This window comes from Pseudophryne corroboree, chromosome 11 (genome assembly GCF_028390025.1).
Source record: "Pseudophryne corroboree isolate aPseCor3 chromosome 11, aPseCor3.hap2, whole genome shotgun sequence".
Classification (NCBI taxonomy): Eukaryota; Metazoa; Chordata; class Amphibia; order Anura; family Myobatrachidae; genus Pseudophryne; species Pseudophryne corroboree.
The window spans coordinates 342421566-342448366 of NC_086454.1; the positions used below are offsets into that span (position 1 = coordinate 342421566).

General features: G+C 48.1%; 1 protein-coding gene across 2 annotated transcripts in view; it reads right to left on the reverse strand.

The window, feature by feature from the left end:
• The window catches only part of LOC134969752 (putative inactive carboxylesterase 4), a 127913-nt gene that overhangs the window by 84262 nt on the left and 16850 nt on the right, over positions 1-26801 (reverse strand). For both annotated transcript variants that reach the window (XM_063945909.1, XM_063945910.1), the window contains exons 2-4: positions 2336-2540; positions 2123-2261; positions 200-333 (exon numbers count right to left, since the gene is read on the reverse strand). In XM_063945909.1, coding sequence (XP_063801979.1) covers positions 200-333; positions 2123-2261; positions 2336-2540 — 478 coding nt within the window. The remainder of the gene's footprint in view (positions 1-199; positions 334-2122; positions 2262-2335; positions 2541-26801) is intronic.

Genomic DNA, 26801 nt, shown 5'->3' on the forward strand with positions numbered 1-26801 from the left:
GCCAGTGGGCGGGGATATAAGGACAGGCCCGTTGCATCCTGGGAGGACTGAAAGCTTGTGATCATTTGGTGCCAATCCACTGTTGCTCCATCATATCCCATTGTTATCCTGTGGATAACCTGTGGACCCTGCCGGAGAAACAGTGAATACTCATGTAACAGTTATGTCATTTGCGTGTTACATGCAATATAAGAATTACCTGAGGAAACCCATGATCCCCAGCCGATACTGGATGGAGACAACAATAACATTTTCATAGGCGCTCAACGCATAGCCCTCGTACATCTGCGCCGCTCCCATCAAAAAGCTGCCTCCATGTATAAACACCATCACCTGGACACAGACAGGAAATGTACTGTATTATTATTATATATATATATATATATATATATATATATATATATATATAGCATCACGAGGGTTCCACAGTGCATTATAAACACAAACAGAAACTATATCAACAAAACAAGAACAGGTGCGATACAGCACAGCGCATTGCAGGACATGGACAAGGTTTATACCCATCCCTGCGTCCGCTGTCATAATACTCAGAGAGTAGGGCAGCAAATCCTAAAGGTTTGGTGCCGTTGAAAGAGTGGGGAGGAGATGATGGTATAAGTGAGAGAAGGAAAAGTGAGGGGAGAGGGCCCTGCTCATAAGAGCTTACACTCTATATGGGAGGGACAGACAGACAGTGGTGACACAGATGGGGTAGACCGTAAGCATGCCACAGAGGGTTGGGATGAGTGCTGGAAGGCTTTGATGAAGAAATGGGTCTTGAGAGCCTGTTTGAAGTTTTGTAGAGAGGTTGAGAGTCTGATGGGGAGAGGTAGGGAGCAGCCTGGGGAAAGTCTTGGAGGTGGGAGTGGGAGAAAGTAATCAGTAGGCATGAGTGGTGGTGTGCATTTGTGGGGGGGGGGGGGGGTAATATGAGGGGAGATGAAGTCAGATGTAAATAGGACAGGAATGGGTGTGGGCTTTGTAAGTGAGTGTGAGCAGTTTGAATTGAGTTCTAAAGTGGAGGGGAGCCAGTGGAGGGCTTCTAGGAGAGGTGAACATAGCTAAATTAGTGTCCAAAATTGCATTGCAATATATGATAATACTTCTAGAATGTATCCAATAGCACGTACAGGGAAAGGAGCCCATCGCTGCAATATGTATGGGAGTAATGTGGCCACCTCAGCAGTCTCTACATGCTTCTAGCTGGATCCCCAGCGCTACTGCACGAGTGGTCTACTGACCATTCATGTGCGGCGACCATTGCTGGGGAGGGTTCCAGAAGAACCATATCCTGGTAAAAATTTCAAAGTATTACTTATAGAATAGAGGGTTACCCTTATGTGGGATATTAAAAAGGACAAGAACAGTTTAACAAACCAAGCACCTCAGCAACAGGTATGAACAGTTTTGTTGCTGAAGTGCTTGGTTTGTCATTAATGCTGCACTGCAGGCAGTGACACAAAAAAAAACAAGTGTGCACCAAGGGTTAATGGCAGAGCTGCACTGTGGGCAGGTACAGCACCAGGGTGTACCCGTAAAGGGTTAGTGGTGCCTTGTATTGGGAGCTCTAGGCAGCACTGTGAGCAGTACATAAAAAAACACCAGTGTGCACCAAGAGTTAATACTGCCCCTGTATTTTAGAGCTCAGGGAAGCACTGCGGGCAGTTACAGCACCAGTGTGACTGTGCACCAATAAAGGGTTAATTAAATAATGGCATTTAAAAAAAAAATAATACTGCCCTTAAGAGGAACTCTGGGCTGCCTGTATTGCATCAGTAATGGTCCTTATAATAAATATTGCTATAATGCCCTGGCAGTCTAGTGGATGTGTGCTATGACCGGAAATGATGCCCAAATCACTGTGGGAGGGACTTATATTGAATCCAAAACATGCGAGATCCGACACCGGCAAGATGGCATTTTGCATTGTTTTGGAATTCGAGTCTGGCAGGAAAACCCCGTGCCAGGACTCTGATTCCCTTTGAAACTGGAAGTTTGGTTTGCTCAGTTCCTGGAGAACTGAACCAGCTCATCTCTAATTAGAACACAAGGATTACAGCCAGTTTGTGTGAACCTCTGACTCGTCCCAATATCACCTTATCATTAAAACAAGCGTACTTACAGGCAATCTCGCGTTCTGCTCTCGGTCAGCTGGAGAGAAGATATTCAGGTACAAACAGTCCTCAGACATTGGTGGTGACGTAATTCTGGCCTTAAATAACTCTAGTAGTTGTTCCATTATCTCTGGACTTTGAAGACACCTGTAAATACAGTGATAGGTCACACAATGAGAATAAATAGATGGGGCCAAACTGCATCTACTGAATGTACTCACATGGGGGGTTGTTCTGTGGCCTCTCGGACAGAGTCCCACGGCTCCGGGGATTCTGGGCTTGCAAATCTTAATGGACCAACTGGTGGCTTTGCAAATGGGACGCCATAGAAAGCGTGCACAGGTCTGTCCGTCTCCTTCACCTCTACCGTCTTCCCTCTGAGCTTCCCGTACTGTGTGATCACCAGGGGCCTGTCCTCCTCCTGCCCTATAATCACACATACAATTATAGTTCGTTAGCTGATCAAGTGCAGTTAGTGCACAGGAAAACGGCTGCTCCAGAGCTGGATGTATTAATACAGTAATTCAAGTTTTTCCTGATGTGTTGCAGTGTGCTGGGGGAAATGCTTGTGTCTTTTCCTGCCTAGACAGACCTCTCCCTGACTAGCACCGGAGCAGTAAGCTGATTGAGCAACTTGCATTTTTTATATCACTGTTGAGAGGCAGTAGCTGGAGGGAATGCTGATCCTTGTGGTGCCGTATTGGAGGTTCTTGGGGGTACCTCCTGGTAAGACAGCTCTTAATTTAAAAACTCATGAATGTCTCACCCAATATAGGGGAGCTCATTGCTTAGAGTTAGGACTCCCCTTAGCAGAAGTGTCTAGATGTGTTGAATAGTTTATCATTTATTTGTAAAATCGGTGTAAGTTGTACTTACCTAGTGTCACGGAATGTCCAGAATTCTCAGAGAGTCCACCAAACTCCCAGAAAAGTAGGTAGCCCTCCGGAATCCCTGCAATTTTCTAACGAAGTTGATAGGATAGGGAACTTAATGCCAGGACTTGTGGGTCCATGGGGAGGGACCGGGGACCCACAATTCGTGAGAATCATGATGCATTGGCTCCGGCCCTCATCTAATACCTGCAATTTACAGCGTTATGCTGCGAGAGGGTGGGGCATAATGATGACAGCACCTGATCTTACCTCCATCAGTGGACAGCTGCATGTCACCCCTCCCCACCCCAGGCTTCTACAGAAGGGGGAGAAAAAGTCTGGAAGTGTTGTGTAACAGGTTCCGTATATCTTGTCGATATTCGTCATGTCGACAAGATTATAATGTTGACAAAACAGTGTGTCCTGGTGCAGTGGTCTCTCCTATCTGCTAGAGGATATCCGGCAGTGTCTTCTGTGTGCAGCGGTCAGGGGATTTACCTTTCAGTGTGTCCTGGAGCAGTTTTGGCGTTAAGTAACCCTCACCCCTAGTACCTAACCCTCCGGTCCCATAGCCCAACCTCATCCCTCCAGTCCCGTAACCTAAACCCAACTCTCTGGTCCCATAGCCTAACCCTAACCCTTCAGTCCCATAGCCTAACCTTAACTCTCCAGTCCCATTGCCTAACCCTAACCCTCTGGTTCATTAGCCTAATCCTAACCCTTCAGTCTCATAGCCTAACCCTATTTCTCCAGTCCCTAAGACTAACCCTAACCCTGCAGTCTCATAGAATAACCCTAACCCTCCAGTCCCATAGCATATCCCTAACCCTCCAGTCCCATAGCATATCCCTAACCCTCCAGTTCCGTAGCCTAACCCTAACCCTCCAGTCCCTTAGCCTAACTCTAACCCTCCAGTCCCGTAGCCTAACCCTAACCCTCCAGTCCCGTAGCCTAACCCTAACCCTCCAGTCCCGTAGCCTAAACCTAACCCTCCAGTCCCGTAGCCTAACCCTAACTCTCCAGTCCCGTAGCCTAACCCTAACTCTCCAGTCCCGTAGCCTAACCCTAACTCCCTGGTCCCATAGCCTAACCGTAACCCCCCGGTCCCATAGCCTAACCCTAACCCTCCGGTCTCATAGCCTAACCCTATTTCTCCAGTCTCATAGACTAACCTTAACCCTGCAGTCCCATAGAATAACCCTAACCCTCCAGTCCCGTAGCCTAACCCTAACCCTCCAGTCCCATAGCCTAACCCTAACCCTCCAGTCCCGTTGCCTAACCCTAACCCTCCAGTCCCGTAGCCTAACCCTAACCCTCCAGTCCCATAGCCTAACCCTAACCCTCCAGTCCCATAGCCTAACCCTAACCCTCCAGTCCCATAATATAACCTTAACCCTCCAGTCCTGTAGCCTAACCCTAACCCTCCAGTCCCGTAGCCTAATCCTAACCCTTCCGGCTCATAGCCTAACCGTAACTCTCCAGTCCCATTGCCTAACCCTAACCCTCCAGTCCCGTAGCCTAACCCTAACCTTCCAGTCCTGTAGCATAATCCTAACCCTCCAGTCCCGTAGCCTAACCCTAACCCTCCAGTCCCGTAGCCTAACCCTAACCCTCCATTCCATGCAGATGTTCTATGTCAGCATTGCAGCAATGTTAATATCATTGTGGTGTCAAACTTTTGCCATTTTCTGTGTAACTAAATCTTCTGCATGTTATTTACATGTAGGGTGCTGGCTTCTATACTGGTGTATTGTAGTGTATTGGGAAAACTTTTATGTGTCCTTCCTGATTTAGATAAACCCCTCCCTGACCAGCACCTGTGTAATAAACCATACCTCCCAACTGTCCCGATTTTCGCGGGACAGTCCCGTTTTTTGGGGACTGTCCCGCTGTCCCACCCGCGGGCCGCAGTGTCCCGCGGTGGGGGGATAGTTGGGAGGCTCTGTCTCTCGCTGCCCTGCTTAGCAGAGCAGCGGTGAATAGACGCTGTGCGCATGTGCACAGCGTCTATTCATTGGAGACAGAGGGAGACGGGGCATGCCAGCAGCTCACAGAGCGCTGGGCATGCCCCTTCAGTGACGAAAACGGGGCGTGGCTCGCGATCGCGGGTCCTCCCGCGAAGCCACGCCCCTTTTCCGTAGGTCACGCCCCCTTTTCGGGAGCGCGCGCGGCTTCGCCGCGCAGGTGTCCCTCTTTCCAGAAGGCAAAAGTTGGGAGGTATGAATAAACTGATTGAGCAACCTGCACTTTGTATATAACTGAACTTAAGTGCAATAAAAGGCCACGCCTGCGCAGCACAGCGAGGCAGCGCTGACTGCTCCCATCCTTCCCCCTGTATGCAGCACACAGCACAGTGTCAGTAACCGAGGCAGCACTGACTGCTCCTGTCCTTCCCCCTGTATGCAGCACACAGCACAGTGTCAGTAACCGAGGCAGCGCTGACTGCTCCTGTCCTTCCCCCTGTATGCAGCACAGTGTCAGTAACCGAGGCAGCGCTGACTGCTCCATCCTTCCCCCTGTATGCAGCACACAGCACCACGTCAGTAACCGAGGCAGCGCTGACTGCTCCTGTCCTTCCCCCAGTATGCAGCACACAGCACCGCGTCAGTAACCGAGGCAGCACTGACTGCTCCTGTCCTTCCCCCTGTATGCAGCACACAGCACCATGTCAGTAAATGAGGCAGCACTGACTGCTCCTGTCCTTCCCCCTGTATGCAGCACACAGCACCATGTCAGTAAATGAGGCAGCGCTGACTGCTCCCATCCTTCCCCCTGTATGCAGCACACAGCACAGTGTCAGTAACCGAGGCAGCGCTGACTGCTCCTGTCCTTCCCCCTGTATGCAGCACACAGCACCATGTCAGTAACTGAGGCAGCGTCGACTGCTCCTGTCCTTCCCCCAGTATGCAGCACACAGCACCGCGTCAGTAACCGAGGCAGCACTGACTGCTCCTGTCCTTCCCCCTGTATGCAGCACACAGCACCATGTCAGTAAATGAGGCAGCGCTGACTGCTCCTGTCCTTCCCCCTGTATGCAGCACACAGCACCATGTCAGTAACTGAGGCAGCGCTGACTGCTCCTGTCCTTCCCCCTGTATGCAGCACACAGCACCATGTCAGTAAATGAGGCAGCACTGACTGCTCCTGTCCTTCCCCCTGTATGCAGCACACAGCACCATGTCAGTAACTGAGGCAGCGCTGACTGCTCCTGTCCTTCCCCCTGTATGCAGCACACAGCACAGTGTCAGTAACCGAGGCAGCGCTGACTGCTCCTGTCCTTCCCCCTGTATGCAGCACAGTGTCAGTAACCGAGGCAGCGCTGACTGCTCCTGTCCTTCCCCCTGTATGCAGCACACAGCACAGTGTCAGTAACCGAGGCAGCGCTGACTGCTCCTGTCCTTCCCCCTGTATGCAGCACACAGCACAGTGTCAGTAACTGAGGCAGCGCTGACTGCTCCTGTCCTTCCCCCTGTATGCAGCACAGTGTCAGTAACCGAGGCAGCGCTGACTGCTCCTGTCCTTCCCCCTGTATGCAGCACACAGCACCACGTCAGTAACCGAGGCAGCACTGACTGCTCCTGTCCTTCCCCCTGTATGCAGCACACAGCACAGCGTCAGTAACCGAGGCAGCGCTGACTGCTCCTGTCCTTAAACATAGAATTTGACGGCAGATAAGAACCACTTGGCCCATCTTGTCTGCCTCTTTTTTTATCCTTTAGGTAATCTCAACCCTTTTTGCACCTTAATTCTTTGTAAGGATATTCATATGCCTATCCCAAGCATGTTTAAATTGCTCTACAGTCTTAGCCTCCACCACCTCTGATGGGAGACTATTCCACTTATCCACTACCCTTTCTGTGAAGTAAAGTTTTCCTTAAATTTCCTCTGAACCTGCCTCCCTCCAGTCTCAGTGTATGTCCTCGAGTTCGAATACTCCCCTTCCGTTCCTTTGAAGAATGTTTCCCTCCTGAACTGTGTTAAGACCCTTGGTATATGTGAAAGTTTCTATCATGTCCCCCCTTTCCCTTCTCTCCTCCAAACTATACATATTAAGATCTTTTAGTCTTTCTGGGTATGTTTTGTGATGTAGGCCATGCACTATTTTAGTTGCCCTTCCTTGTTCACTCTCCAATGTATTTGTATCCTTCTGGAGATATGGTCTCCAGAACTGGACACAGTATTCCAGATGGGGCCGCACCAATGACCTATACAGTGGCATTATCACTTCTTTTTTTCTGCTACTGATTCCTCTCCCTATGCAATTAAGCATCTGACTAGCCTTCCTCATTGCTTTGTTGCATTGCTTTCCTGACTTTAAGTCACTTGAAATAGTGACTCCTAAATCCCTTTCCTCCTCAGTAGTTTCCATTATAGTACCCTTGATACTATATTTAGCCTTTTGACCATTTCTCAAGCCTACCTAGGTCATCATTCATTTTTTTACCCCTCCCGGTGTCTCTACCCTGTTGCATATCTTTGTATCATCTGCAAAAAGGCATACTTTCCCTTCAATACCATTTGCAATGTCACCAACAAAGATATTAAAGAGAACTGGTCCAAGTATAGATCCCTGGGGTACTCCACTGGTATCATTTCCCTCCATAGATTGCACTCCATTTACTACAACTGTTTGTTTCCTATCCTGCAACCAGGTTCTTATCCATTTAACTGTTTTATAAACCACCCCCACACTTTCAAGTTTATTTAGCAGTCTGCGATGTGGGACAGTGTCAAATGCCTTACTAAAGTCTAGATATGCTACATCTACAGCTCCCCCTTGATCTATTATTTTCATCACAGAGTAAAAAAAGTCAATAAGATTTGTTTGGCATGATCTCCCACCAGTAAATCCATGCTGTTTTGGATCCTGTAAGTTGTTTGATTTAAGATATTTCATAACTCCACCAAATGCTCACTCTCTGTCTGAAGTCTTATTATTCCTCCATTTGATTTTCTCCTTTCACTTATATACTTAAAAAAAAGTTTTGCCCCCTTTATCTACTGACTGGCTGGTCCATTAGTAACTGAGGCAGTGCTGACTGCTCCTGTCCTTCCCCCTGTACGCTGCACTCAGCTTAGATACAGAGGCAGCGCTGACTGCTCTTATCGTTCTCCCTGTATGCAGCACACAGCACCATGTCAGTAACTGAGGCAGCGCTGACTGCTCCTGTCCTTCCCCCTGTGTGCTGCACACAACTTAGTAACTGAGGCAGCGCTGACTGCTCCTGTCCTTCCCCCTGTGTGCTGCACGCAACTTAGTAACTGAGGCAGCGCTGACTGCTCCTGTCCTTCCCCCTGTGTGCTGCACACAACTTAGTAACTGAGGCAGCGCTGACTGCTCCTGTCCTTCCCCCTGTGTGCTGCACACAACTTAGTAACTGAGGCAGCGCTGACTGCTCCTGTCCTTCCCCCTGTATGCTGCACACAACTTAGTAACTGAGGCAGCGCTGACTGCTCCTGTCCTTCTCCCTGTATGCTGTGTTGAAATATGTACAACAGACTATGGGTTTGTTTATATGCATGTAGTTACCGTACAGGGGCAGCAGATGGCGCTGTATACTTACAGAGGTGTATTGTTTGTCTGCTGTATATGCATGTACTTGTTTGTTCTTCCTTCTCACGTGTGTGTTCTAGAAAAGTCTCTGAGGAAAGGAGGTGAGCTGAGCAGCTCATGTTACTGACATGTTTAAGTAAAGAAGCTGTTACTGAAACCTGCTGTTATATTGATCCTGGTACTCAGTACTATATAAAGAAGATATACATCTCAAGTCTCGTTCTGTCTGAATACAAGGTAACTCCTGAGGCGATCCTTTATCTATAAGACCTCCTGCTGCACACCTATGGTATCAATCCATCGCACTATGCCAACATGCTGCACTCAGCTTAGATACAGAGGCAGCGCTGACTGCTCCTGTACTTCTCCCTGTATGCAGCACACAGCACCGCGTCAGTAACCGAGGCAGCTCTGACTGCTCTTATCCTTCTCCCTGTAGGCAGCACACAGCACCATGGTGGTCATTCCGAGTTGTTCGCTCGCTAGCAGTTTTTAGCAGCCGTGCAAACGCTATGGTGCCGCCCACTGGGAGTGTATTTTAGCTTAGCAGAAGTGCGGACAAAGGATCGCAGAGCGGCGACAATGTTTTTTTTGTGCAGTTTCTGAGTAGCTCAAAACCTACTCAGTGCTTGCGATCACGTCAGACTGTTCAGTTCCTGTTTTGACGTCACAAACACGCCCTGCGTTCCGCCCAGCCACACCTGCGTTTTTCCTGTTATGCCTGCGTTTTTCCGAACACTCCCTGAAAACGATCAGTTAACACCCAGAAATGCCCACTTCATGTCAATCAATCTGCGGTCAGCAGTGCGACTGAAATGCTTCGCTAGACCCTGTCTGAAACTACATTGTTTGTTGTAATAGTACGTCACACGTGCGCACTGCGCCGCATGCGCAGAAGTACCATTTTTTTGCCTCATCGCTGCACAGCGAACGAATGCAGCTAGCGATCAACTCGGAATAACCACCCATGTCAGTAACTGAGACAGCGCTGACTGCTCCTGTCCTTCCCCCTGTAAGCAGCACCGACGTGCGATGGGGTGAGGCAGTCTTTACTGTCATACTAACGTTTGCACCAGCATTTTGACTATATAAAGTATATAAAAAATACAAAGAATATGTTAGAAATATCTTCTTTGCATTATTTTAATAATGTTATAGCCAAAACTCTGGAGTAAAAAGTCTATGGCAGGTGAGGCAGTGCCTCACCTGTCTATCTTTTCCATACATCTTTGTTCAAAACGCTCCAAATTTCCAGGAGTTTACACTGCTGCACCTGTGTATAATGCCCAGATGTACTCTTTGGCTCATAAATTGCATGTAAATCTGCCTCTGGGGCTAGCCAGTGCCTCCTGAGCTATTTAGCTCACCGCATGTCCTTGGTAAGCAGCAAACAGCACGGTGTCAGTAACCGAGGTAGCACTGACTGCTCCTATCCTTCCCCCTGTATGCAGCACACTGCACCATGTCAGTAACCGAGGGAGCGCTGACTGTTCCTATCCTTCCCCCTGTATGCAGCACACTGCACCATGTCAGTAACCGAGGTAGCACTGACTGCTCCTATCCTTCCCCCTGTATGCAGCACACAGCACAGTGTCAGTAACCGAGGCAGCGCTGACTGTTCCTATCCTTCGCTCTGTATGCAGCACACAGCACACAGTGTCAGTAACCTAGATAACATGGACTGCTCTTGTCCTTCCCCCTGTAGGCAGCTCACAGCACCACGTCAGTAACTGAGGCAGTGCTGACTGCTCCTGTCCTTCCCCCTGTATGCAGCACACAGCACCATGTCAGTAACCGAGGCAGCGCTGACTGCTCCTGTCCTTCCCCCTGTATGCAGCACACAGCACCACGTCAGTAACTGAGGCAGCGCTGACTGCTCCTGTCCTTCCCCCTGTATGCAGCACACAGCACCATGTCAGTAACTGAGGCAGCGCTGACTGCTCCTGTCCTTCCCACTGTATGCAGCACACAGCACCACGTCAGTAACTGAGGCAGCACTGACTGCTCCTGTCCTTCCCCCTGTATGCAGCACACAGCACAGTGTCAGTAACTGAGGCAGCACTGACTGCTCCTGTCCTTCCCCCTGTATGCAGCACACAGCACCACGTCAGTAACTGAGGCAGCGCCGACTGCTCCTGTTGTTACCCCTGTAGACAGCACACAGCACCACGTCAGTAACCGAGGCAACGCTGACTGCTCCTGTCCTTCCCCCTGTATGCAGCACACAGCACCACGTCAGTAACCGAGGCAGTGCTGACTGCTCCTGTCCTTCCCCCTGTATGCAGCACACAACACTGAGTCAGTAACTGAGGCAGTGCTGACTGCTCCTGTCCTTCCCCCTGTATACAGCACACAGCACAGTGTCAGTAACCGAGGCAGCGCTGACTGCTCCTGTCCTTCCCCCTGTATGCAGCACACAGCACAGTGTCAGTAACCGAGGCAGCGCTGACTGCTCCTGTCCTTCCCACTGTGAAAGGGCGTCTCTCAGATGCAGGTGTTCCAGACAGAGAGAAGAAAGTTTAGGGAGAGGAGGCGTTAGTTCCAGTACAGTTCAATGTAAGGCAGATCCAGGGAGAGAAAGCAGAGATTCCGGCTAGTCGTGGACTGGTGAGAACTCTTGATTGCTCTCACCCACAGCACTTGTAGACATTTAAGTTACTACAACTAATTAGCCTCCAAGGAACATTGGGGGTCATTCCGAGTTGATCACAGCCAGCAACTTTTTGCTGCTGCTGCTGCGATCAACTAATCCCCGCCTATGGGGGAGTGTATTTTAGCATAGCCGGGCTGAGATCGCTTGAGCAGCCTTAAGTTGCTATACTTAAAAATTTTCATGCAAAACAAGACCAGCCCTACAGCTGCTTACCCAGTGCGACGGATCCAGCAATGAAGGTCCCGGTCCTGACATCAGTCATCCGCCCTCCAATGCCTGGACACGCCTGCATTCTTCTTACCACTCCCCGAAAACGGGCTCCAACGGTGAGTATCCGCCCCGGACCACCTCTCCGCTGTCAATCTTCTTTCCATCCAGCGCTGCGTCTTTTCTTCACACTAGGCGTTCCATTGACTGGCGACATCTGTCGCCGAGCAACAGCGTGCGTGCACAATGCGGACGCCGCGCATGCGCAGTTCTGACCTGTTTGCACCGCAGCGAACAACCGCTGCGTGCGAGCGGGTCAGAATGACCCCCATTGACATTTACAACTATTAGCTTCAGCCTATAAATTTTGCTTGGCATCAAATATATCTCCTGGACAGTTTAATGTATTGCATTTCCAAGGGAGATATCAGTAATGCTGCCAGGCGAGTAAATATAGACTTTGAGACTTTGGCAACATATTTAGATACAAAAAATACAGTCTGGTTTAACAAAGTAACTATTAGACTCTGGGAGCACTGCCATACAATCTAGCAGCATTGGACACAACAGGAAAGACACAAATTTGTAACAAGTACTGTCTACTGAAGGAAAGTACTGTGTCTTGAGGTAACTCCTAAAGGTGGGTACACACTGGGCGATATATCGGCCGTTCTCTTGAACGGCAGATATGTCGCGGGTCCGTCAGCCTGTGTGTACGGGCGATATGTCTGTGAACTCCGTCGTTTACAGACATATCGCGTCGGCCCCACAGCACAGCCGACGGCCAATATATTGGCGCGACGCTGTGTGTGGACGGCGCACACATGCTGCAGCAGCCAGCAGTGATTGACAGCTGAACTGGGTGGGCATGTGTACACGCCCACCCAGTTCATGACGTCAGTCCCCAACGGATCGGGCAGTGTGTATGCGCAACACACTGCCCGATCCATCCATAGATATATCTGCCGATCAATTGATCGGCAGATATATCTATCAGTGTGTGGTGTACCCACCTTAAACTGCAGGCAGCGCAATTTAATGCATAAACTGAGATTAATGCAAATATACAGGATACATGAATTCATGAGTTATCATACAGCTCATTCACATTTACTGGGTGTCTGCAGCGCCCACAACGAGAAAGGTATATATAGTAAGGTGTATATTTACATATATTTTGAATCCAGCTTTTAATTAACCTATGTTTACTGAAGGTGGGCATGCATGACATTTAATCTGCAACCCAGGTGTAAGCCTAGGAGTATATTTATTGCCTAGGCAAATTCTGGTAGCTACCAAAAGGTAATTTTTTGTATTGCGTGCAGGTAAACTGTATAGGCCATGAGGGTAGGATTAGAAGGGAGAGTGAGACCTATAAATTGTATTTTCTTGTTATATTACAATCTTATAATATTGTACTCTCATCACTATTAAATATTGTAACATCTGTTTAAAACATAAGAAAACAGAGTATAGAGTGTTAATATTTTATCTATTGAAGGGAAATATTACTAGCTGTCCCAAGCCAGCCCTGTATAGCATAATACATAACACCTTGAGTTAAGCTTGGGTGGAGGCACTGGGTAATAATAGTTTATAAGTGCATAGCACACCTATATTATACATAACAAAGGGTTACACAGGACATACACTGCAGACTATATAAGGCAGGATCTGATCCTATGTCCCTGAGACTAGTGTTATACAGGACATACACTGCAGGCTATATAAGGCAGGATCTGGTCCTATGTCCCTGAGACTAGTGTTATACAGGACATACACTGCAGGTTATATAAGGCAGGAGGATCTGGTCCTATGTCCCTGAGACTAGTGTTATACAGGACATACACTGCAGACTATATAAGGCAGGATCTGATCCTATGTCCCTGAGACTAGTGTTATACAGGACATACACTGCAGGCTATATAAGGCAGGATCTGGTCCTATGTCCCTGAGACTAGTGTTATACAGGACATACACTGCAGACTATATAAGGCAGGATCTGGTCCTATGTCCCTGAGACTAGTGTTATACAGGACATACACTGCAGGCTATATAAGGCAGGATCTGATCCTATGTCCCTGAGACTAGTGTTATACAGGACATACACTGCAGGCTATATAAGGCAGGATCTGGTACTATGTCCCTGAGACTAGTGCTATACAGGACATACACTGCAGGCTATATAAGGCAGGATCTGATCCTATGTCCCTGAGACTAGTGCTATACAGGACATACACTGCAGACTATATAAGGCAGGATCTGGTCCTATGTCCCTGAGACTAGTGTTATACAGGACATACACTGCAGGCTATATAAGGCAGGATCTGATCCTATGTCCCTGAGACTAGTGTTATACAGGACATACACTGCAGGCTATATAAGGCAGGATCTGATCCTATGTCCCTGAGACTAGTGTTATACAGGACATACACTGCAGGCTATATAAGGCAGGATCTGATCCTATGTCCCTGAGACTAGTGTTATACAGGACATACACTGCAGGCTATATAAGGCAGGATCTGGTCCTATGTCCCTGAGACTAGTGTTATACAGGACATACACTGCAGACTATATAAGGCAGGATCTGGTCCTATGTCCCTGAGACTAGTGTTATACAGGACATACACTGCAGGCTATATAAGGCAGGATCTGATCCTATGTCCCTGAGACTAGTGTTATACAGGACATACACTGCAGGCTATATAAGGCAGGATCTGGTACTATGTCCCTGAGACTAGTGCTATACAGGACATACACTGCAGGCTATATAAGGCAGGATCTGATCCTATGTCCCTGAGACTAGTGCTATACAGGACATACACTGCAGACTATATAAGGCAGGATCTGGTCCTATGTCCCTGAGACTAGTGTTATACAGGACATACACTGCAGGTTATATAAGGCAGGATCTGGTCCTATGTCCCTGAGACTAGTGTTATACAGGACATACACTGCAGGCTATATAAGGCAGGATCTGATCCTATGTCCCTGAGACTAGTGTTATACAGGACATACACTGCAGGCTATATAAGGCAGGATCTGATCCTATGTCCCTGAGACTAGTGTTATACAGGACATACACTGCAGGCTATATAAGGCAGGATCTGGTCCTATGTCCCTGAGACTAGTGTTATACAGGACATACACTGCAGGCTATATAAGGCAGGATCTGATCCTATGTCCCTGAGACTAGTGTTATACAGGACATACACTGCAGGTTATATAAGGCAGGATCTGGTCCTATGTCCATGAGACTAGTGTTATACAGGACATACACTGCAGGCTATATAAGGCAGGATCTGATCCTATGTCCCTGAGACTAGTGTTATACAGGACATACACTGCAGGCAGGGCCGGTGCTAGGGTGTTCGGCGCCCCCCTGCAAACTATAAAATTGCGCCCTCCCATATTCCGTTGGCGTGCGCCGGGAAAAGGGGTGTGGTCTCACAAGTAAGGGGCATGGCCACACAATAGTACCCCCATTTAAAATTACGCCACAATGTAGCACAATCTTATTAATCTTATACGTAATGCCCCACCCGTAGTAGTAGCGTCCTTATATGTAATGCACCCCAGTAGTAGTAGCACCCTTATACATAATGCACTCACAGTAGTAGTAGCATCCTTATACATAATGCCCCCAGTAGTAGTAGCACCCTTATACATAATGCACTCACAGTAGTAGTAGCATCCTTATACATAATGCCCCCAGTAGTAGTAGCATCCTTATACGTAGTGCCCCCCCAGTAGTAGTAGCATCCTTATACATAATGCACCCAGAGTAGTAGTAGCATCCTTATACGTAGTGCACCCCCAGTAGTAGATGCGTCCTTATATACGTAATGCCCCCCCCCAGTAGTAGAAGCGTCCTTATACGTAGTGTACCCCCAGTAGTAGAAGCGTCCTTGTACGTAATTCCCCCCTAGTAGTAGTAGCGTCCTTATACGTAATGCCCCCCCACAGTACTAGTAGCGTCCTTATACGTAATGCCCCCCCCCCAGTAGTAGCATCTTTACATGTAATGCCCCCCCCCGTAGTAGTAGCGTCCTTATGCATAATGCCCCCCCAGTTGTAGCATCCTTATACGTAATGCCCCCCCCAGTAATAGTAGCGTCCTTATATATAATGCCCCCAAGTAGTAGTAGCGTTCTTATACGTAATGCCCCCCCCCAGCAGTAGTAGCGTCCTTATACGTAGTGCACCCCCAGTAGTAAAAGCGTCCTTATACGTAATTCCCCCTAATAGTAGTATCGTCCATATACGTAATGCCCCACAGTAGTAGTAGCGTCCTTATACATAATGCACCCCCAGTAGAAGCCTCCTTATATGTAATTCCCCCGTAGTAGTAGTAGCGTCCTTATAAGTAATGCCCCCCCAGCAGTAGTAGCGTTGTTACGCGTAATGCCCCCCCTGTAGTAGCGTCCTTATACGTAATGCACCCTCCCAGTAGTAGTAGCGTCGTTACGCGTAAAGCCCCCCCTGTAGTAGTAGCATCCTTATACGTAGTGCACCCACAGTAGTAGTAACATCCTTATACGTAATTCCCCCCTAGTAGTAGTATCGTCCTTATAAATAATGGCCACCCCAGTAGTAGCGTAGTTTCACGTAATGCCCCCCTGTAGTAGTAGCGTCCTTATACGTAATGCCCCCCCAGTAGTAGTATCGTCCTTGCATGTAATGGCCTCCCACAGTAGTAGCGTCATTATACGTAATGCCCCCCCAGTACTAGCATCCATAAAGTGCGCGTACGCAGACATACCTCACACACACAATTCACACATATATACACACACATACACACCCACCCACCATATACACACATACACACTCACCATATATACACACACACACACACACACACACACACACACACACACCACTTACCTAAGCCAGTCTCCCTCTGTACTGCAGCCTGGTCAGTGTAGCTCCGCCCCTTCTGTCCCGTTTAGCCCCGCCCCTTTTTGGGCCGTTTAGCTACGCCCCCTTCTGTCCCATAGTCAGCCGCTGTCACACGGGGAGGGGAGGCAGGAGGTTTTTCATTCAGCAGGCGCTGCTGCCAGTGACTGTCATACCGTGACAGTCACAGCAGCAGCAGGGGGACAGGACGGCGCAGCAGTGAAGGGATTCAGAGCAGGGGGAGCGCCTCTCTGTCCCAGCGCCTCCCTGCACTGCATCCCTTCGCTGAGCGGGTAGCGCCGGGCCTGACTGCAGGCTATATAAGGCAGGATCTGATCCTATGTCCCTGAGACTAGTATTATACAGGACATACACTGCAGGCTATATAAGGCAGGATCTGGTCCTATGTCCCTGAGACTAGTGTTATACAGGACATACACTGCAGGCAGGGCCGGATTAAGGCTCCAGGGGGCCCGGGGTACTTTAGACAAGGGGGGCCCCTGAGGACTAAATATAGTGTATATAGGAAGGGGAGGTTCCTTATGTGTGTGTGTGTGTTTATATCTATATATATATATATATATATATATATATATATATAATTTTACAAGATAGATAAAAGTATAAGCAGAAAGCTGTTGGAGGCAGTAACAAAAAATAGCACGTTATTGAATTATCGTATGTATACACTCAAAAAAAACAATATCACACAACACACATAGCACACACACACACACACACACACAAATACATACAACAAACCTACAAAAACACACACACAGCACTAACCAATTTAACAGAAGAGAAGAGGAGGTGATTCTGCTGGAGTTAAATTGGTTAGTGGTGTGTGTGTGTGTGTGTGTGTGTGTGTGTGTGTGTGTGTGTGTGTGTGTGTGTGTGTGTGTGTGTGTGTGTGTGTGTGTGTGTGTGTGTGTGTGTGTATGCTGTGTGTTTGTGTAGGTGTATAGTGTGTGTATGTGTGTATGCTATTTACGCATGCTGTTTGTGCGTGCGTGTATGCTATGTGTGATATTGTTTTTCTACAGTGTATACCTACGCTAATTTTCTATTCAATAAAATGTACTGCCTCCAACAGCTTTCTGCTTATACTTTTATCTATCACATATATATATATATATATATACACACACACATACACATATATAAACATGTAAGGACTCTCCCCTTCCTATATACATTATATAGTTGAGCGCAGAAGCTGCTGCTACGCATGCTCAGCAGCTCCTTCCGCTGTGAGTTATGTGTCCAGTACAGAGCGCTCTATGAGGAGCATTCACGGCCGTTCTTTAGTGCCTGTGGGTGAAGGGGGGTTTCTAGAGGGGGTGGAGCGAAGTATAGGAGGCGGAGACTGAGGCATTATGCACTCTGTAACCTGCCGCAGTGCCTTCCAACAGTCATGTAATATGCAGTGTAGAAATAGTGGCACTCATGGACTTTTCATCACCCAGAAATGAAGACTCACAGACGCACGCAGGATACACCAATGTTTTATAATAATCTACGTCATGGTATCCTGAATGTTATAATAAAGTAAAACATTGGAGTAGCCTGCGGGCATCTGCGAGTCTTCATTTCAGGGTGATGTAGAGTCCGTGAGTGCCACCATTTCTATACTGTATATACAGGTATGTATATACACCCACACACTGTATGTGTATATATATATATATATATATATATATATATACACACACACACTATTAAAAAAAAATATATATATACACACACACACTCTCTCTCTCTCTCTCTCTCTCTCTCTCTCTCTCTCTCTCTCTCTCTCACACTCTCTCTCACAGACACACATGTATCTGAAGTCATATAAAACTGTATGAACTTATGAACTCCTCCATGGGGGTATCCATCCACAGGGGTGCTGCCTGAAGTGTCACAGCATAGCAACTGTGACCATATGCAGTCAATTCATAAAAGAGGACACTCACTAATCCAGCACAAAAATCAAAATGTTTTAATGTTTCATGAGGAAACACCAACTCAATGTGAAAAACAGAAAAATGTGCAGCTTGATGCAGTCGCCACTTTACCTGCGGCTGTACCCTGTCAAGACGGCCGGGACAGAGGAAGAGAGTTGTGCCACCCGGCCAGATTTCAACTTGAAACTATCTGGGAGCAACTGTTGCACTACTGCTACAGCTTCCCCTAGCTTGCCAACCCAGCCGCCCGGCTCTGTGTTAATATGAGGACGGACGACGGAGACAGCTGCCGCGTCACCATCATAGCTCCTCCGTCTCCCCATAAAAATAAAAAAAATCAGTCACCACCTGCAATGGATCGCGGCATGGGGGTTTCTAGGTAGTTAGAACCCCACCCCCCTGTGTGCGCTAGTCGCTGGGTGTAAATTAGGCTGAACTTCATAAAAAAAAAAAAAAACATGCAAACTGCCAGTGCTTGACGGCAGGCACGGGGGGCCCTTAGATTTGGGGGGCCCAGGGTAATGTGTCCCCTGGGCTCCCCCCTTAATCCGGCTCTGACTGCAGGCTATATAAGGCAGGATCTGATCCTATGCCCCTGAGACTAGTGCTATACAGGACATACACTGCAGGCTATATAAGGCAGGATCTGATCCTATGTCCCTGAGACTAGTGCTATACAGGACATACACTGCAGGTTATATAAGACAGGATCTGGTCCTATGTCCCTGAGACTAGTGTTATACAGGACATACACTGCAGGCTATATAAGGCAGGATCTGATCCTATGTCCCTGAGACTAGTGTTATACAGGACATACACTGCAGGCTATATAAGGCAGGATCTGGTCCTATGTCCCTGAGACTAGTGTTATACAGGACATACACTGCAGGCTATATAAGGCAGGATCTGGTCCTATGTCCCTGAGACTAGTGCTATACAGGACATACACTGCAGGCTATATAAGGCAGGATCTGGTCCTATGTCCCTGAGACTAGTGTTATACAGGACATACACTGCAGGATATATAAGGCAGGATCTGATCCTATGTCCCTGAGACTAGTGTTATACAGGACATACACTGCAGGCTATATAAGGCAGGATCTGGTCCTATGTCCCTGAGACTAGTGTGTTATACAGGACATACACTGCAGGCTATATAAGGCAGGATCTGGTCCTATGTCCCTGAGACTAGTGTTATACAGGACATACACTGCAGGCTATATAAGGCAGGATCTGGTCCTATGTCCCTGAGACTAGTGTTATACAGGACATACACTGCAGGCTATATAAGGCAGGATCTGTTCCTATGTCTCTGAGACTAGTGCTATACAGGACATACACTGCAGGCTATATAAGGCAGGATCTGATCCTATGTCCCTGAGACTAGTGCTATACAGGACATACACTGCAGGCTATATAAGGCAGGATCTGGTCCTATGTCCCTGAGACTAGTATTATACAGGACATGCACTGCAGGCTATATAAGGCAGGATCTGATCCTATGTCCCTGAGACTAGTGTTATACAGGACATACACTGCAGGCTATATAAGGCAGGATCTGGTCCTATGTCCCTGAGACTAGTGTGTTATACAGGGCATACATTGCAGGCTATATAAGGCAGGATCTGGTCCTATGTCCCTGAGACTAGTGTTATACAGGACATACACTGCAGGCTATATAAGGCAGGATCTGATCCTATGTCTCTGAGACTAGTGTTATACAGGACATACACTGCAGGCTATATAAGGCAGGATCTGATCCTATGTCCCCGAGACTAGTGTTATACAGGACATACACTGCAGGCTATATAAGGCAGGATCTGATCCTATGTCCCTGAGACTAGTGTTATACAGGACATACACTGCAGGCTATATAAGGCAGGATCTGGTCCTATGTCCCTGAGACTAGTGTTATACAGGACATACACTGCAGGCTATATAAGGCAGGATCTGATCCTATGTCTCTGAGACTAGTGTTATACAGGATATACACTGCAGGCTATATAAGACAGGATCTGGTCCTATGTCCCTGAGACTAGTGTTATACAGGACATACACTGCAGGCTATATAAGGCAGGATCTGGTCCTATGTCCCTGAGACTAGTGTTATACAGGACATATACTGCAGGCTATATAAGGCAGGATCTGTTCCTATGTCCCTGAGACTAGTGTTATACAGGACATACACTGCAGGCTATATAAGGCAGGATCTGGTCCTATGTCCCTGAGACTAGTGTTATACAGGACATATACTGCAGGCTATATAAGGCAGGATCTGTTCCTATGTCCCTGAGACTAGTGTTATACAGGACATACACTGCAGGCTATATAAGGCAGGATCTGTTCCTATGTCCCTGAGACTAGTGCTATACAGGACATACACTGCAGGATATATAAGGCAGGATCTGGTCCTATGTCCCTGAGACTAGTGTTATACAGGACATACACTGCAGGCTATATAAGGCAGGATCTGATCCTATGTCCCTGAGACTAGTGCTATACAGGACATACACTGCAGGCTATATAAGGCAGGATCTGATTCTATGTCCCTGAGACTAGTGTTATACAGGACATACACTGCAGGCTATATAAGGCAGGATCTGGTCCTATGTCCCTGAGACTAGTGTTATACAGGACATACACTGCAGGCTATATAAGGCAGGATCTGGTCCTATGTCCCTGAGACTAGTGCTATACAGGACATACACTGCAGGCTATATAAGGCAGGATCTGGTCCTATGTCCCTGAGACTAGTGTTATACAGGACATACACTGCAGGCTATATAAGGCAGGATCTGGTCCTATGTACCTGAGACTAGTGTTATACAGGACATACACTGCAGGCTATATAAGGCAGGATCTGGTCCTATGTCCCTGAGACTAGTGTTATACAGGACATACACTGCAGGCTATATAAGGCAGGATCTGGTCCTATGTCCCTGAGACTAGTGTTATACAGGACATACACTGCAGGTTATATAAGGCAGGATCTGGTACTATGTCCCTGAGACTAGTGTTATACAGGACATACACTGCAGGCTATATAAGGCAGGATCTGTTCCTATGTCCCTGAGACTAGTGTTATACAGGACATACACTGCAGGCTATATAAGGCAGGATCTGATCCTATGTCCCTGAGACTAGTGTTATACAGGACATACACTGCAGGCTATATAAGGCAGGATCTGATCCTATGTCCCTGAGACTTGTGTTATACAGGACATACACTGCAGGATATATAAGGCAGGATCTGGTCCTATGTCCCTGAGACTAGTGTTATACAGGCAGGGCCGGCTCGAGGCATGTTCGACTCGAGCGGCCGCGCAGGGCGCCACCCTTAATGGGCGCCGTGCGCTGGCGCCGCCATGTCGGAGCCTGGAGCCGGTCCTGATCTCCCCTGCTGTCCTCCGAGTCCCGGCTGGCACTGTGCGCTATGCGGCGCCGGCGTCTGATGTCAGACACCGGCGCCGCACAGCGCGCACAGACAGCGGGCGCGCACAGCAGCACTTACCCTCCCTCGGCCTCGGCAGCACAGCAGCACTCACCCTCCCTCGGCCTCGGCACAGCAGGTACTGGGGGCACATGTGGCACTGTGGGGGGCATTTATCTGGCACTGTGGGGGCATTCATTTATCTGGCACTGTGGGGGGGGGGGGACATTTATCTGTGCACTGTGAGGGGGCATTAATGTATCTGGCACTGTGGGGGCATGTATGTATCTGGCACTGTGGGGGCATTTCTGTATCTGGCACTGGGGGGGGCATATCGGCACTGTGGGGGTATTTATGTATCTGGCACTGTGGGGGTATATCTGCACTGTGGGGGCACTTATTTATCTGGCACTGGGGGCATTTATTTATCTGGCACTGTGGGGGCATTTATTTATCTGGCACTGGGGGGGCATATCGGCACTGTGGGGGTATTTATGTATCTGGCACTGTGGGGGTATATCTGCACTGTGGGGGCACTTATTTATCTGGCACTGGGGGCATTTATTTATCTGGCACTGGGGGCATTTATTTATCTGGCACTGTGGGGGCACTTATTTATCTGGCACTGGGGGCATTTATTTATCTGGCACTGTGGGGGCATATCTGCGCTGTGGGGGCATTTATGTATCTGCACTGTGGGGGCATGTATGTATCTGGCACTGTGGGGGCATTTCTGTATCTGGCACTGGGAGGGCATATCGGCACTGTGGGGGTATTTATGTATCTGGCACTGTGGGGGTATATCTGCACTGTGGGGGCACTTATTTATCTGGCACTGGGGGCATTTATTTATCTGGCACTGTGGGGGCATTTATTTATCTGGCACTGTGGGGGGCATTTGTTTATCTGGCACTGTGGGGACATATCTGGCACTGGGGGCATTAATGTATCTGGCACTGTGGGGACATATCTGGCACTGGGGGCATTAATGTATCTGACACTGTGAGGGGCAATAATGCATCTGGCACTGTGTGGGCACTTATGCATCTGGCACTGGGGGCATTTATGCATCTGGCAATGTGTGGGCATTTATGTATCTGGCACTGGGGGCAATTATGTATCTGGCCCTTTGGGGGCATATCTGGCACTGTGGGGGCATTTTTATATATGGCACTGTGGGTGCATATCTGGCACTGTGTGGCCATTTATGTAGCTGGCACTGCTGGGGGGCATGTCACGTGTAGCTGGCACTGCTGGGGGGGGCATGTCGCGTGTAGCTGGCACTGCTGGGGGGCATGTCGCGTGTAGCTGGCACTGCTGGGGGGCATGTCGCGTGTAGCTGGCACTGCTGGGGAGCATGTCGCGTGTAGCTGGCACTGCTGGGGAGCATGTCGCGTGTAGCTGGCACTGCTGCGGAGCATGTCGCGTGTAGCTGGCACTGCTGGGGAGCATGTCATGTAGTGTTCCCGCTAGGCGTCTGTGGCTAGGCAATGTGTCTCAATGCTGTGCCTGGCGCAAAGTGTATAGGAGGTTCTACCTGGTGCAGTGTGTATTAGCTGCACTACTGTGTGGTGTAATGCAAATTGCCACTATTATGTGGCCACGTACCTTCCCCACGAAGTAACTCCCCTTAATTTTTGCTGCGCACCTTCGGCGCGCACTGTCCATGCTTTGACATATAGGTATGAGAACAACAAGCAGTATGTACATCATTTTGCCCTCCTAACTTAAAAATGTGCCCTCCCTGTGATCAGCACCATGCCCTAAAAAGTGAACACTATCATGTGTAGCTGGCACTGCTGCGGGGCATGTCATGTGTAGCTGGCACTGCTGCGGGGCATGTCATGTGTAGCTGGCACTGCTGCGGGGCATGTCATGTGTAGCTGGCACTGCTGCGGGGCATGTCATGTGTAGCTGGCACTGCTGCGCTGCATGTCATGTGTAGCTGGCACTGCACATTATGTGTATCTGGCACTATACTGGAGACATTGTGTGTAAGGAACACTACTGTGGCTATGTGTAAGGCTGCTAATTGTGTGAAAATATGTTTATAGTATGATGATATGAAGTTACGATGCCACGCCCACTTTCCCAGAGGCCACACCCACTTTCCCAGAGACCACACCCACTTTTTTTACGGGAGCGCGCGCCGAAGGCGCGCGCATGGGGGGGGGGGGCGCTTTTACATTTTCTCGCTCAGGGTGCTAGTAGGCCTGGAGCCGGCCCTGTATACAGGACATACACTGCAGGCTATATAAGGCAGGATCTGGTCCTATGTCCCTGAGACTAGTGTTATACAGGACATACACTGCAGGCTATATAAGGCAGGATCTGATCCTATGTCCCTGAGACTAGTATTATACAGGACATACACTGCAGGCTATATAAGGCTGGATCTGGTCCTATGTCCCTGAGACTAGTGCTATACAGGACATACACTGCAGGCTATATAAGGCAGGATCTGGTCCTATGTCACTGAGACTAGTGTTATACAGAACATACACTGCAGGCTATATAAGGCAGGATCTGTTCCTATGTCCCTGAGACTAGTGTTATACAGAACATACACTGCAGGCTATATAAGGCAGGATCTGTTCCTATGTCCCTGAGACTAGTGTTATACATGACATACACTGCAGGCTATATAAGGCAGGATCTGGTCCTATGTCCCTGAGACTAGTGTTATACAGGACATACACTGCAGGCTATATAAGGCAGGATCTGGTCCTATGTCCCTGAGACTAGTGTTATACAGGACATACACTGCAGGCTATATAAGGCAGGAGGATCTGGTCCTATGTCCCTGAGACTAGTGTTATACATGACATACACTGCAGGCTATATAAGGCAGGATCTGGTCCTATGTCCCTGAGACTAGTGTTATACAGGACATACACTGCAGGCTATATAAGGCAGGATCTGATCCTATGTCCCTGAGACTAGTATTATACAGGACATACACTGCAGGCTATATAAGGCTGGATCTGGTCCTATGTCCCTGAGACTAGTGCTATACAGGACATACACTGCAGGCTATATAAGGGAGGATCTGATCCTATGTCCCTGAGACTAGTGTTATACAGAACATACACTGCAGGCTATATAAGGCAGGAGGATCTGATCCTATGTCCCTGAGACTAGTGTTATACAGGACATACACTGCAGGCTATATAAGGCAGGATCTGTTCCTATGTCCCTGAGACTAGTGTTATACATGACATACACTGCAGGCTATATAAGGCAGGATCTGGTCCTATGTCCCTGAGACTAGTGTTATACTGCAGGCTATATAAGGCAGGATCTGGTCCTATGTCCCTGAGACTAGTGTTATACTGCAGGCTATATAAGGCAGGATCTGTTCCTATGTCCCTGAGACTAGTGTTATACATGACATACACTGCAGGCTATATAAGGCAGGATCTGTTCCTATGTCCCTGAGACTAGTGTTATACAGGACATACACTGCAGGCTATATAAGGCAGGATCTGATCCTATGTCCCTGAGACTAGTGTTATACAGAACATACACTGCAGGCTATATAAGGCAGGATCTGTTCCTATGTCCCTGAGACTAGTGTTATACATGACATACACTGCAGGCTATATAAGGCAGGATCTGGTCCTATGTCCCTGAGACTAGTGTTATACAGGACATACACTGCAGGCTATATAAGGCAGGATCTGATCCTATGTCCCTGAGACTAGTGTTATACAGGACATACACTGCAGGCTATATAAGGCAGGAGGATCTGGTCCTATGTCCCTGAGACTAGTGTTATACATGACATACACTGCAGGCTATATAAGGCAGGATCTGGTCCTATGTCCCTGAGACTAGTGTTATACAGGACATACACTGCAGGCTATATAAGGCAGGATCTGATCCTATGTCCCTGAGACTAGTATTATACAGGACATACACTGCAGGCTATATAAGGCTGGATCTGGTCCTATGTCCCTGAGACTAGTGCTATACAGGACATACACTGCAGGCTATATAAGGCAGGATCTGATCCTATGTCCCTGAGACTAGTGTTATACAGAACATACACTGCAGGCTATATAAGGCAGGAGGATCTGATCCTATGTCCCTGAGACTAGTGTTATACAGGACATACACTGCAGGCTATATAAGGCAGGATCTGTTCCTATGTCCCTGAGACTAGTGTTATACATGACATACACTGCAGGCTATATAAGGCAGGATCTGGTCCTATGTCCCTGAGACTAGTGTTATACTGCAGGCTATATAAGGCAGGATCTGGTCCTATGTCCCTGAGACTAGTGTTATACATGACATACACTGCAGGCTATATAAGGCAGGATCTGGTCCTATGTCCCTGAGACTAGTGTTATACAGGACATACACTGCAGGCTATATAAGGCAGGATCTGATCCTATGTCCCTGAGACTAGTGTTATACAGGACATACACTGCAGGCTATATAAGGCAGGAGGATCTGGTCCTATGTCCCTGAGACTAGTGTTATACATGACATACACTGCAGGCTATATAAGGCAGGATCTGGTCCTATGTCCCCGAGACTAGTGTTATACAGGACATACACTGCAGGCTATATAAGGCAGGATCTGATCCTATGTCCCTGAGACTAGTATTATACAGGACATACACTGCAGGCTATATAAGGCTGGATCTGGTCCTATGTCCCTGAGACTAGTGCTATACAGGACATACACTGCAGGCTATATAAGGCAGGATCTGATCCTATGTCCCTGAGACTAGTGTTATACAGAACATACACTGCAGGCTATATAAGGCAGGAGGATCTGATCCTATGTCCCTGAGACTAGTGTTATACAGGACATACACTGCAGGCTATATAAGGCAGGATCTGTTCCTATGTCCCTGAGACTAGTGTTATACATGACATACACTGCAGGCTATATAAGGCAGGATCTGGTCCTATGTCCCTGAGACTAGTGTTATACTGCAGGCTATATAAGGCAGGATCTGGTCCTATGTCCCTGAGACTAGTGTTATACATGACATACACTGCAGGCTATATAAGGCAGGATCTGGTCCTATGTCCCTGAGACTAGTGTTATACAGGACATACACTGCAGGCTATATAAGGCATGATCTGATCCTATGTCCCTGAGA